The sequence below is a fragment of the Ylistrum balloti genome, unplaced genomic scaffold, assembly GCF_031769215.1.
Source record: "Ylistrum balloti isolate Yb309-2 unplaced genomic scaffold, AGI_CSIRO_Ybal_v1 Utg370124, whole genome shotgun sequence".
NCBI lineage: Eukaryota > Metazoa > Mollusca > Bivalvia > Pectinida > Pectinidae > Ylistrum > Ylistrum balloti.
Window position 1 is genome coordinate 656,932 of NW_026782139.1, and position 13,110 is coordinate 670,041.

At 35.6% G+C, this 13,110-nt stretch overlaps 1 protein-coding gene across 1 annotated transcript in view; it reads left to right on the top strand.

The window, feature by feature from the left end:
- LOC132550432 (dynein axonemal heavy chain 5-like) overlaps positions 1 to 7,393 on the top strand; it is a 73,762-nt gene extending 66,369 nt beyond the window's left edge. The window contains exons 71-77 of the mRNA XM_060214500.1: positions 161 to 355; positions 3,505 to 3,655; positions 4,523 to 4,634; positions 4,907 to 5,063; positions 5,526 to 5,867; positions 6,260 to 6,386; positions 6,803 to 7,393. Coding sequence (XP_060070483.1) covers positions 161 to 355; positions 3,505 to 3,655; positions 4,523 to 4,634; positions 4,907 to 5,063; positions 5,526 to 5,867; positions 6,260 to 6,386; positions 6,803 to 7,089 — 1,371 coding nt within the window. The 3' untranslated portion in view covers positions 7,090 to 7,393. The remainder of the gene's footprint in view (positions 1 to 160; positions 356 to 3,504; positions 3,656 to 4,522; positions 4,635 to 4,906; positions 5,064 to 5,525; positions 5,868 to 6,259; positions 6,387 to 6,802) is intronic.
- The last annotated feature ends 5,717 nt before the right edge of the window (positions 7,394 to 13,110 follow it).

Here is a 13,110-nt window from a genome sequence, read left to right on the forward strand (position 1 = left end):
ACATAAATGTTATTGCTAATACACTTAACAGCTAAACTTTTAAGGAAGTAATAAATGTTATTGCTAATACACTTAACAGCTAAACTTAAAGGAAGTATTTGTTTTTTTTAAATATGTTATTAGAATAAAGTGTATCTTTATTTTATTTTTCTACTCACAGGAACAGTTAGAATACACCAACCTACCGCAGTGGAAGCCCATGCTGTATGGTGTGGCCTTCCTTCATACTACGGTACAGGAACGGCGTAAGTTCGGGCCCATTGGATGGAACATTCCATATGAATTTAACCAGGCTGACTTTTCAGCTACGGTGCAGTTCATACAGAACCATCTCGATGACATGGACCCAAAGAAGGTAATGTCAGACTCCATCAAACCTAGGACTACCTATCTAGAATGAGGTAGATTTTTAATGTCAGACTCCATCAAACCTAGGACTACCTATCTAGAATGAGGCAGATTTTTAATGTCAGACTCCATCAAACCTAGGACTACCTATCTAGAATGAGGTAGATTTTTAATGTCAGACTCCATCAAACCTAGGACTACCTATCTAGAATGAGGTAGATTTTTAATGTCAGACTCCATCAAACCCAGGACTACCTATCTAGAATGAGGTAGATTTTTAATGTCAGACTCCATCAAACCTAGGACTACCTATCTAGAATGAGGCAGATTTTTAATGTCTTACTCCATCAAACCTAGGACTACCTATCTAGAATGAGGTAGATTTTTAATGTCAGACTCCATCAAACCTAGGACTACCTATCTAGAATGAGGTAGATTTTTAATGTCAGACTCCATCAAACCTAGGACTACCTATCTAGAATGAGGTAGATTTTTAATGTCAGACTCCATCAAACCTAGGACTACCTATCTAGAATGAGGTAGATTTTTAATGTCAGACTCCATCAAACCTAGGACTACCTATCTAGAATGAGGTAGATTTTTAATGTCATCTATCAAACCTAGGACTACCTATCTAGAATGAGGTAGATTTTTAATGTCAGACTCCATCAAACCCAGGACTACCTATCTAGAATGAGGTAGATTTTTAATGTCAGACTCCATCAAACCTAGGACTACCTATCTAGAATGAGGTAGATTTTTAATGTCAGACTCTATCAAACCTAGGACTACCTATCTAGAATGAGGTAGATTTTTAATGTCAGACTCCATCAAACCCAGGACTACCTATCTAGAATGAGGTAGATTTTACTTTCACATTGATTTTTATTTGGTTATTTAGGTATACAGATTGATGAAGGAATCAGCAATATTTATTTTTTTTAAGTAGAGACTTTGTTATATTTAACTTTATATGAGCTTTTCTATTTTCGATCACAATTTGGTTAATTTAGAATGTTTTGCAGCAATTTTGATATTGTTTTTTTTAATTTATTAACTACATTCATTCAGTTTTAATGAATTCATTATATTTTGTTATTCATGCATTCACATTCATTCATTCATTTGCTCATTGAAAATTAATGTTTATTTGTTTCGTTTTTCCACCCATCATGACCTTTCAATTGATTCAATAGTCTTACCGATCCAATGTAAGTCTGGCATGTATATGTGTTTGTAGTTGGAAATCGTCACTCTCACCTCATAACTACAATCACGATATACAGGGACTTTAGATAAAATAAAATGTATCATCCCTGTAATTCTCACTTAATTAATTACTGTCGTTAAGTGGCCAATCATTATATCATTTTCTACTTGTCATTTTTATATTCCTCTTAAATGTGATATTTATTTATAAAATTGCACGATTTAAATTTACAGGAGCTTTCTTTTTCGTTCCGTATACTGCATTATAAATCTTAATTATTGATCAAATGCTTATGAAAATAGTCAGTTCAGCTGGTACATTATTCAAACTGATTGTGTTGCTATATGGTGTGATGACAGTTATAGCTGCCATCTTGACAGTAATTGTCATGTTTTTGGTTACGTTCATCAGACCCGACTTAGTAAAGCTGCCAAGGTAGAGTTACCATGGTTACCACATCTCACCAAATTTGTCCCAAATTAAAATATTTGTTCACTGTTAACACAGAAATTTGTGCATGCTCGTAGAATGCCATCAATGAATTAAATTGTTATGATAAATGGATGACTAGTGTCTTTCAATCCTCATTATGTGAATTTTGAGTGAGTTCATTGATATATGTGAAGATTTCATTATGTTGTTTATCTGCTAATATTTACACTTGCCCCCAAATCCTCCCATTAAAATGTGTCGAGGAAGCAATATGTGTTGTGAGGCTGTGATGCCATTTGATCACATGACCATTGTTGTTGTGATGTCATCATTCCCAGAAGTAATAATGAAAGCTAAAGCATAAAGTTAAACGCACGTAATGAATGTTTTAGCAAATGGTGTTATGGTGCTGTGAAACACTTTGCTATTGCTAAAATGCAAAGTTTGTCAGCAATAGCATTGCGTGTTATCGTGCCAGAATACCATTTGCTGAAACATCTATTCCTTGATAATATTGTGTCAGTTGTGATTTGTCAACGTCTCAAGCCTGTTTTGTTAAAGCATGTGTATGGAATACATCTCGTAACACACCTGTAAACAAAATTTTCCAATTATAAAAAAAAAATTAATTTGTCAAGGTAGTATTTTGTGAATATAGTAATTACTATTGTCATATTCACAGGTATGTGTTTGTGTTACAAGTAAAGAGAGAAGTGTTAGAAATCCCTGGCAAGTTGCCTCTGTCCTTAAAAAAGATACATTATGTTATATAGTTTTCTTTGACTTGTGTTAAAATGAATTTTCCATCAAAATTACCCCAAAGATAAACACCATGTAAAGATAACAAATATCAGTTGATATTGAGTTTTACTGGTAATTCTTTACAAAATTATACTTTAAAGTTGTTTATGGAAACAGGAAGGTTTTCAATTTTCCTTTTTTATGATCTTTTTAGTGTGTTAAATCTTGATAAATATCCAATTTGATTAAATACAGATCTTAATTTACAACTCTAATATTTTCTGTCAATATACGGAAAGTATTGGAGTGACAATTTAGCTCTGTATTGTGATCAGATTTATAAATATCAACACCTCATCAACAAATTTATTTGTTTTGTTTTTTTGTAAATATAAAGTATACATCATTCTAACATTGAGATAATTTACGAATGACAAAATTAAGAATTTTTTAAAAAGCAGGTATTAAACCAGTGAAATAACATAATGTGCCCTCAATAACAATGTCACCAGAACGTGGTGTTCCATGACGGAGATTTTAATTGTAAAATTTTTAAACATTTTTCAAGAACATATCTGTATGTATCTCTATGGGATGCATTGTTGCGTTCTATCAAACCCTTTTCTTCTAACTTATTTCCATCTCAGTATGTCCCAACTTTGTACTCGCTCAACAAGTCTACATTCCTTTCATTCATATTTGTTTTACCTCCAACTTTATTTTACACTCAATATTCTATGGAAACCTGTTTAATGTGACAATCATGGTTTTAGGGTGTGTCTTGGAGCACAGTAAGATACATGATTGGTGAGATTCAGTATGGTGGACGTGTCACAGATGACTACGACAAACGCCTCCTCAACACCTATGCGAAGGTCTGGTTTAGTGAGGGCATGTTTGCCGAGTCCTTCAGTTTCTATACGGGTAAGTTTTGCTGAAAATTTGAGTTTCACAATAAGCAAATTCCATATGGTAAAAAAAAATGTTACATTTTTATTCTGCTGAAAAATTGTGTTTGTTCAAAACAGTACTATTTCATAGGTACAGTTGATGTAACAGATTGAAAATTACCCATGAAATCACCCGAAACTGAAAATTTATTTCCCATTCTGAACAGTCCATTCTGCCATGAACCCATGAATTTTTGGAGTATTTAAGGAATTAAGAAAAATTTTAAATACATGAAAATTAATTTTAGAGTAACCTTGCTCCTGTTAGCTCATATTCCAAAGTAACAAAAGCTGAAATATCAACTGATTATTGAATAGACGTTCTTACATCACAACCAGTTAGAAAAATTATATGTAATGTTACCTTCATCAGGTGCTTTACACTGATCATTTGTCTGATGAAGGTGAAGGTCATTGAAATGTCATACATCATTATCTAACTGGTTGTGATATAAAAACGCCAATTTGATATGCATTACTAACCTGAAGAAAATGTTCTGATATGGTCTGACTGTTATAAGATGTTATGAGAGTTAGGTGATGGAACCATTGGATGATATTGATTTGAGTATATGTTTTTTCCATACTATTTCCCCCACCCCCTTGGTTATGACCTGTGACTAGAGACCATTTTAATCAATGATGTCCAAACAAATTTAAAATTAGCAGGATAGTAAAATAATGAATTAAATTGCGTCATACAGCAGTTTCATCTACGAAAATCTGTCATCAAAATACATGTGATTCAAAATTACAAATCCATTTTCAAGTAGGATTGAACATTTCATTTCAGTATTAAATTTATTTTGTAATTTGTGTTGTTATTTGTATTGTATTACAGGATACAAAATCCCTAAGTGTAAGACCATTGACGAATATCGTAACTACATTGAGGGCTTACCACTGCAGGACTCGCCGGAATGTTTTGGTTTACATTCCAATGCTGACATTACGTAAGTGAAATCTGAGCTGTCCTGTTATGGACCTATAGACCATTGCTAATCAGTAAATCTGCATATACTCCTGGAAGTCTCATTAGTGAGCTTAATTTTTATTGGCTGTCAATAACGTTTTTGTTAGTGAAGTAAAATCTGACAGCCTTCTGTGAGGTACCTTAATGTACTCCACAAATTACGGGATCTCATCTCTTTGAATAAAATCTTTCATTCATTTAAAAGATAACTTTGCTGTCTTTCTTGTAACCCAATTCCTTACTATTTTACAGTTATCAGACCAATACAGCCAACACTATGCTGGAGAACATCGTAAACATCCAGCCAAAGGATACTGGAGGTGGTAGTGGAGAGACAAGAGAGAGCGTCGTTTACAGACTGGCAAATGACATGCTGGAAAAACTGCCCAATGACTATATACCCCACGAGGTAAGTTTGTGCAGACACTGATTATCACTAGGTCTATGGACAAAAGCCACTTAATCTTTCTACCAAATCTTACTAAACAGTTGAACATCATAATGATGCCATCATTTTGATTCTTTTTTCCTGGAAGGCATGCCCTCTATGGTATAATTGTTTGAGGGAAGGGGGTTTGTGCATCTATGCATCTGTGCACGAGTACATTTAGTACATCGAGTACAACATGTCTCATGAATCCATCGAAAGCTAGGCTTGATATTTACACCACAGCATCACCACACCATGCAAGGTCTAAACTTGGTTAGATCTTTGTCAATTTGAAAGGTCAAAGGTCATATGATAAGTTTTAGATCAGAAGAAAAAGATGAAAGTTTGGTGTATATCTTTGTGAACCTCGGCTGATTTTGTTTGTAAATATCTTTAATTTGTAATTTCAGACCTCTTATCAGCTTACATATTTCATTACAGGTCAAAGATCGCTTGAGAAGGATGGGAAATCTGCAGCCCATCAACATCTTCCTTCGTCAGGAAATTGACCGCATGCAGAAGGTCATCACGTTGGTCAGAACCACACTGGTTGACCTGAAGCTTGCCATTGATGGTACCATTATCATGAGTGAGAATCTGCGTGATGCACTTGACAACATGTTCAATGCACGTGTCCCCACAAATTGGAAGAAGATTTCCTGGGAGTCAGCCACACTTGGGTTCTGGTTTACAGACCTGCTGGAGCGAAATTCCCAATTCCATACCTGGGTGTTTGAAGGTCGTCCAATGTCGTTCTGGATGACTGGATTTTTCAACCCTCAGGTATGCTGTTTGGTTGGTTACAGGTTTTTGGTTGGCATGGCTTCTCCTATTGCTAGCTATCTTGTTACGGACCAGCATCAGTGTTTAGGTGTCATGTTTGTAGGTGTCCTTTACTGTGGATAGCCAGTTGAATGATGATTTCTGTTCAGCATAAAACAATTGCCTATAAAAAATACTTACGATAAACATAAAGACATTGGAAAATCAAATATTCTAACAAATTTCTCAAATTTCATGGTTTCTCAAAACTAATTCAAGGGCATTGGTTTTTGTAGATAAATAGTACTGGCTCTCATGAGCAAAGCTTTGGCAATGAAGATTATTGATTTTTTTCAATATTGTGTAATACTATGTGAACCCTCCATGGTAAATTAATATATTTGTGATTGTAGGGTTTCCTAACTGCAATGAGACAAGAGATCACTCGAGCCCATAAAGGCTGGGCTTTAGATACTGTCATCCTTGATAATGATGTTACCAAGATGATGAAGGAAGATCTTACGTCACCTCCCAGTGAAGGTAATCAATTAGACATCGCTTATACTTATACCAGAATTGAACATTCTTTGTTATGTTCTGTTCTGCCCTTTTTTGATAGAAACAACACAATGAGACTTTAATTTTACTGAGAGTTATTAAAGCTCCTGGTATTATATTTGACAATCTCTTCATAAATATTTAGAAGAAAATCTTTAGTAAGTTCAAAGCAAATGCCACAACTTCTGAAGTTTATAAAATTGTGGAGTTGTTTTTTGGTCACAAATTTTTTCTTAAGCTGTTACAAGATATAGATGAAGGGCTATAAAATGCTTCTATAAATATCACTTTTGATGGATGATGAGATTTTTTATCTATCTCATTTGAAGTAAATAGTTATATGATATTTTTTAAATGACCTTAAAGACCTGTACTCATTTTTACTTCTCACGTTTCAGGTGTCTACGTTTACGGTTTAATTCTCGACGGAGCTGGCTGGGACCGTAGATCTGCTCGCTTGATAGAACCTACTCAGAAGGTTCTATACACGCCATTGCCTGTCGCTCATGTGTTCGCTACGAACCAGGAGAAGCAAGGCAAAGCTCAGAATCTGTATGATTGTCCCGTGTACAAAAAGCCGCGTCGTACAGATCTGACCTACATTTTCCCGCTAGCTCTGAAGACGAACAAAAACCCTGATCACTGGACACTCCGAGCTGTCGCTTTGCTCTGCGACACCAAGTAAATTGGAGGTTAATACTATTGGACATTGTTCTTAAGATATCTTGGTGACCCATTGATGACTTTGAAATCTGAACTGGACATCATTTTTAAAAAACATAATCATGAAAAAATATCTTTTAAGGAATGTGGAAGGACTTTCAGTGCAACAAGATTGGATAATTTTTACCTGAGAACTCCTCATCAGAAATCATAGAAAAAAAGATCTATAGAAAAAATTGAATTTGTCAAAAATCATACATTATTATTGTCTACTTGTGCAGAACAATTTCAAACTTTAACACTATATGAAATTTACATGGACAACAACAAGCTATATATATTTGTTTGTTGTATAGTGTGTTAACATCATTATTCTATCTTCAACTGTGAATGAGATAATTATGTTGTTTTTCACCAATCAGCTGTTTATGGTATATGCAATATGTTGAGTGTCACATTTTCAACAGTTATATACAATCATTTTTTATTTAAATAAATAAATTGAAGAATAATTTTTTTAATCAATCTTGCAACAATTTTGCATGAATTGATTGACATTTATTGTACTTGAAATTGATTTACTTGAAAAAGAAAAAAGACAAGTTATGATTTTTTCACCATTTAGCTGATTTGTAGTACCACATGAAACATTCTGGAAGAAAATACTTTATGTACCTTTATAATCAGATTTTTGAAATAGAACATGCAACCCATGTCTATTTTTGGCCACAATTCTCCCAACACATCTAGGCGGCTCTTCAAAGGTAATTTTCCTTCTGTAACCAACATAGTTTGACCTCTCATGTAATTCGCGTGATGTCAGAGGTCAAAGTTGAGTGCAGCGAAGTGCTCTAGACTATTGGTAGTGTTGTAGCCTGCAAGTCCGTCCATTGTTTACAGGGTTGTGTGAAGGGTAGGTCGGTCACAATACTGTACATCGGTAAGCAGTCACATTCTTTTAATTTCTCCATCAAATTTCAGTTGGAATTTTGCTTCAACAATCCTCAAGACAGGAGTGTAAAGCTAAAAGGATTTTTTGTTGTTGTTGTTTTGGTGTTTTCATTAAAACAATAAATTCGAAATTCTTAATGACAGTAGTTCAAATTTAACTTCATGGAATTTTTTGATGTACAGCATTGTCTCTGCTCTAAACATTTTGTCTACAGTATTTAATATTTATATATTTACATATATTTGAGTGTTCTTGAAAAGTTTTATTTTTATTAATATATATTTTTGTCATTCATCTACAAGAGTTTTTTATCCGTGTTAAATTTTTTGAGTTGTTATATCATTGCACATGTAATAATACAATCATTTGTTGTTATTTGTATATTAATATTGAATGGTTTGTCTGTCACTAAAATTGTTTGAAATAAAACCATTGCATGTTGGAATATTAGGCTCGAGTTTTTATTCTGAATAGGTCATAAATCAGTATAATTACAACACAAGTAGTCCAACAGAAGTGAAAGCTTAGAACTCTTACAAATCAACTAGCCCAAATTATCACGTGTAAATGTTCCATATTGAAAGAGTTACCTGTCCTTGTTCAGATAAATGTTTAGGTGATCTCTACCTGATAATAACAAATCTAACTCTCCTAGCAAGATCCTTTGTGATTTTAAGGGGCAGTTCTGATGGTACCTTAACAATCTTGACTGGGAAGATGGGTTTGATTTCCTCATTCTGTGTGAGAGGTAATCAGTTACACCTCCGTGACCATATTCCTCCCACTGTAAGACTTGTCGGTGTCCTGCGAATTTCATTTACTGGTGTTGTTTTTAGATATCCAGTCTGAATGTGATGGTGACGGACACATGTTAATCCTTGTGTAAGTCAATAGAAGAAACCTTAATTGGAGTGTTCCGGGGATTAATTGAAAGTGGATTCCCATTTAAGATGATAATGAATGGTGATACCAAGATATTTTGCATTAGTGACATGGTTTGATCATTCCATCAATGAATTCAGTCTCGTATGAGAAAAAAAAAAAAAAAAAAAAACACTCAGCCAGCAGTTGGCCAGAGTCTGATATAGTTCACTTGGGTGTGTCAAAGTCTGTCCGATCTTACCACCATAATCGATGAAAACAACAAAGAAAATACCAACGTGACAACAATGTTAATTCAAACTCATATTCGATGAAATATGGAAATGAACAAAAAAAGAGAGGTACACGTACTCGGAGAAAAAGCACACGCCACATGGTGATAAAGACAGAACGGTAAACGTCTTCCGCTTCGTCAACGACTTCTGCAAAGTAAATCTAAGTTAGAAATGTCATGTTCCAAAATGAAGAACAAGGTTTAACAACAACAGAACCTCAAAATTTATTTACGAGTACCAAAATCTTTTTGTATCCGACAAGGAAATAAATTATTTCCCAATGAAAATATCATTACTCTTTAGATTCCGGAACACCTGGTCTTATTCTCTATGTACATATTCGGTAGTTTCTGTGTAAATCTTCCATTATTAATACTTTGCCTTAGTTTTATTGTATTTGATTGAATGTGTCGGTATAGCATTTGTAGTTCAAGTAAGAACGTATGTAATATAATCTTTGGAATCCAAGAAACTTTACAGAATCTTCAAATTTTTACGGCGGACCTGCAATTTCATTTCATTTTTATCGTCAAATATTTTGCAGGTAGATTTTTTTTTGCTGTCGCAGAAGACGCTTAATCTTCAGAATCTTCTTTTACCTTTGCCGGAGTCTACGTGTAAATCTTTCTTTTGTTCATATTTTGCCCCGAGTGTTATTGAATTTGAGTTTGGATTATAACTATGATGACATGTTAGTATTTGTTTTTTAAACTCGACACAGGGTTTCGAGAGATACAAGTTGATGAAGATTTTAAGTAAATTTTCGGTCCTCACCATGATCACATCGAGAAATATTCAATTTACTTTATATGAGGTTGGGCGTGTTTGTTACTTGTTAGGATGCCTGGTGATTCCGTTGTTGTTTAACTTGTTCTCAATAAGAAACGTGACTTGGATTATATAAGGTTTACGTGGCGGATGTCATCTATTAAGCAAAAGGCTATCGTTCCATAAAACCTGGCCTTGTTCTCCATAAACGTGTTCAGATATCTCCGTTTAAATCTTTCTATCGTTTATATATTGTCCTCGTTGCTTCAAATTTGAGTTAGACTGAAGATTCTGTCGACAAGTCGCTATTTCCTGTATCTATTGGAGACGATTCTAAACTCCTAACGTAGGTTCCGGTTGATAGTTACTGGTTTTGGATTTTTGTATGCTCTGTCATAGTTCTCCAATGATACTTCCGGTATGGCTGATTATCATTCCCTTGCTAAATGATGTCTCATTGGCACAATTCCAGGTAACAATGTAAATTAAAGGGATGTTGTTCAGTAGTATCTTTGTACCACAAAGCCGTATTCATTATCATACCTGGTATCATTTAGGTACAGAAGACTGACACCCATGGCAATGCTTTTGCAGATTGGGAATGGTTCCATCGATGCCATGTGCTTGATTACATAGTCCTGAGAGCACAAGAATAGGACGTACTGAAATTCACGGTGTGTTTGTAAGAGACAACTAAGAGCCCCCGTCTTCTCCCTTCCCCTCCCGCTACATCCGTTGTATTTAGGTTTTCGTCCATCTTCCAGACAGGGAACACTGCGGGTTCCAATGTAACACATGAAATCTTGATGTTTTATTTCGTTCCCTGTCTTTTTTTCTGTGCTTTGTTCTCCACTCTTTGTGGCCTTTTTAGATCTGTCTTTCTGCTCGACGTTAAACCCCATGAAAATCCTATAATTTGCTGTTGTATAACTTGACTCGGCTAGGCTTCACGCGTTGTATTTTTCGAAGCTAAGTAGAAAGAAGCTACCAAAATAGCTGTATCAGACAATCCATTCTAAGTAGAACGAGACGTCGTTGATATTAACCGGCTGTTTTTAACATTAGATCGGAGCTTTGAGAATATATACCCACTGTTGGTACGTATGCAGGAAATGAATAGGTGATAGTAAGAGGCGACTGGATCTTCAGTTTCTGTCGTCAGACTGAGATGAACCAAAGTTGATAACTTTATTTTGTGATGGTCAAGGTATTCTAGGATAATGTCACGGACATCTATATAAGGTGGATATTGTGCGATAATGTCACGGACATCTATATAAGGTGGATATTGTGCGATAATGTCACGGACATATCTATATAAGGTGGATATTGTGCGATAATGTCACGGACATCTATATAAGGTGGATATTGTGGGATAATGTCACGGACATCTATATAAGGTGGATATTGTGCGATAATGTCACGGACATATCTATATAAGGTGGATATTGTGGGATAATGTCACGGACATCTATATAAGGTGGATATTGTGCGATAATGTCACGGACATATCTATATAAGGTGGATATTGTGGGATAATGTCACGGACATCTATATAAGGTGGATATTGTGCGATAATGTCACGGACATCTATATAAGGCGGATATTGTGCGATAATGTCACGGACATCTATATAAGGTGGATATTGTGCGATAATGTCACGGACATATCTATATAAGGTGGATATTGTGGGATAATGTCACGGACATCTATATAAGGTGGATATTGCGAGATAATGTCACGGACATCTATATAAGGTGGATATTGTGGGATAATGTCACGGACATCTATATAAGGTGGATATTGTGGGATAATGTCACGGACATCTATATAAGGTGGATAATGTGCGATAATGTCACGGACATCTATATACGGTGGATATTGTGCGATAATGTCACGGACATCTATATAAGGTGGATATTGTGCGATAATGTCACGGACATCTATATAAGGTGGATATTGTGCGATAATGTCACGGACATCTATATAAGGTGGATATTGTGGGATAATGTTATGGGTTAATTTGTGAGGGCGTTAGTGAATTGCATGTTGGAGTCGTTAATGATGCAGACAACTTTTATCCTTCCAGAACACCAGGTCTCATTTTCATTTCAGTCTTTCAAAGGATTCCATGTCGTGTAAACTCTTCCATTTGTGCAATTTTGCCCTCATTTCTTCTTGTTGTTTTTGATCGACTGTTGCAGTGCAGTAAACACTTTGTTAGCCCTCCTTTAGGGCAGAGTGAATTATGTATCATCTTAACATCATAGGATGTCAACCCAACCTTGATATGCATCCTGCAATCTCGAAAATATTAATTGTTTCCTTTTGTCACATAAAAGGCCTTTTATCCACTGACTTCGCCCATGACATATTTTTGTATATATATTCAACGAAAAAAAGAAAGGTTAACATATTTCCCTGGCGAATACCTGTAAATGAGTGAAAACAAAATGACGTTTGTGCAATATTTGAAAATGGTAATGTTTTACATTACAAAATCCAAGGGGGTTACCAAAATCATTCAAGCGTGAAAGTCTGTATTAGCGAAAGAGCTGCACGAGGTTTTCTGCGACTAACTTGTATCTTGGCTTGAATTTCATAAACATTTAAACTGACAACTGTTCCTTAGATCCTTAGGACTTAGAAATCACCGAATCTTGCTATCTATCAATTTTATCATTATGCCCCGGCTGTCACAAGTACAGAGAGAAAGGGCTGTAGGCATGATCCAGGCTGGGGAGTCTCGCCGTCGAGTTGCACGGCATTTTGATTGCAGTGTTAAGACAATTTGCCAGTTGGTAAGTCGTTTAAACCAAACTGGGTCAACATCCCCGAAACGGCCGACCCCGTAAAACGACCGCCAGGGATGACCGTCGAAAACGATTGGTACACTTGCGCAATCGATTCGTAACCGCAGTGGAGACTACAAGGACATTGTTTGGGCGTCGTGTGTCTCTCCAAACAGTCCGCAACAGGTTGAGGGCCTATCAATTGAAAGCGCGGCGTCCCTACACTGGACCCAATTTGTTGTGACGTCACCGTAATAATCGGCGTAACTGGACCCGTGTTCACCGTCGTTGGGCCTTACGACAATGGAACAATGTTCTGTTTTCAGATGAGTCCAGGTTTTGTCTGCAACACGGTGACGGAAGGCGCAGAGTGT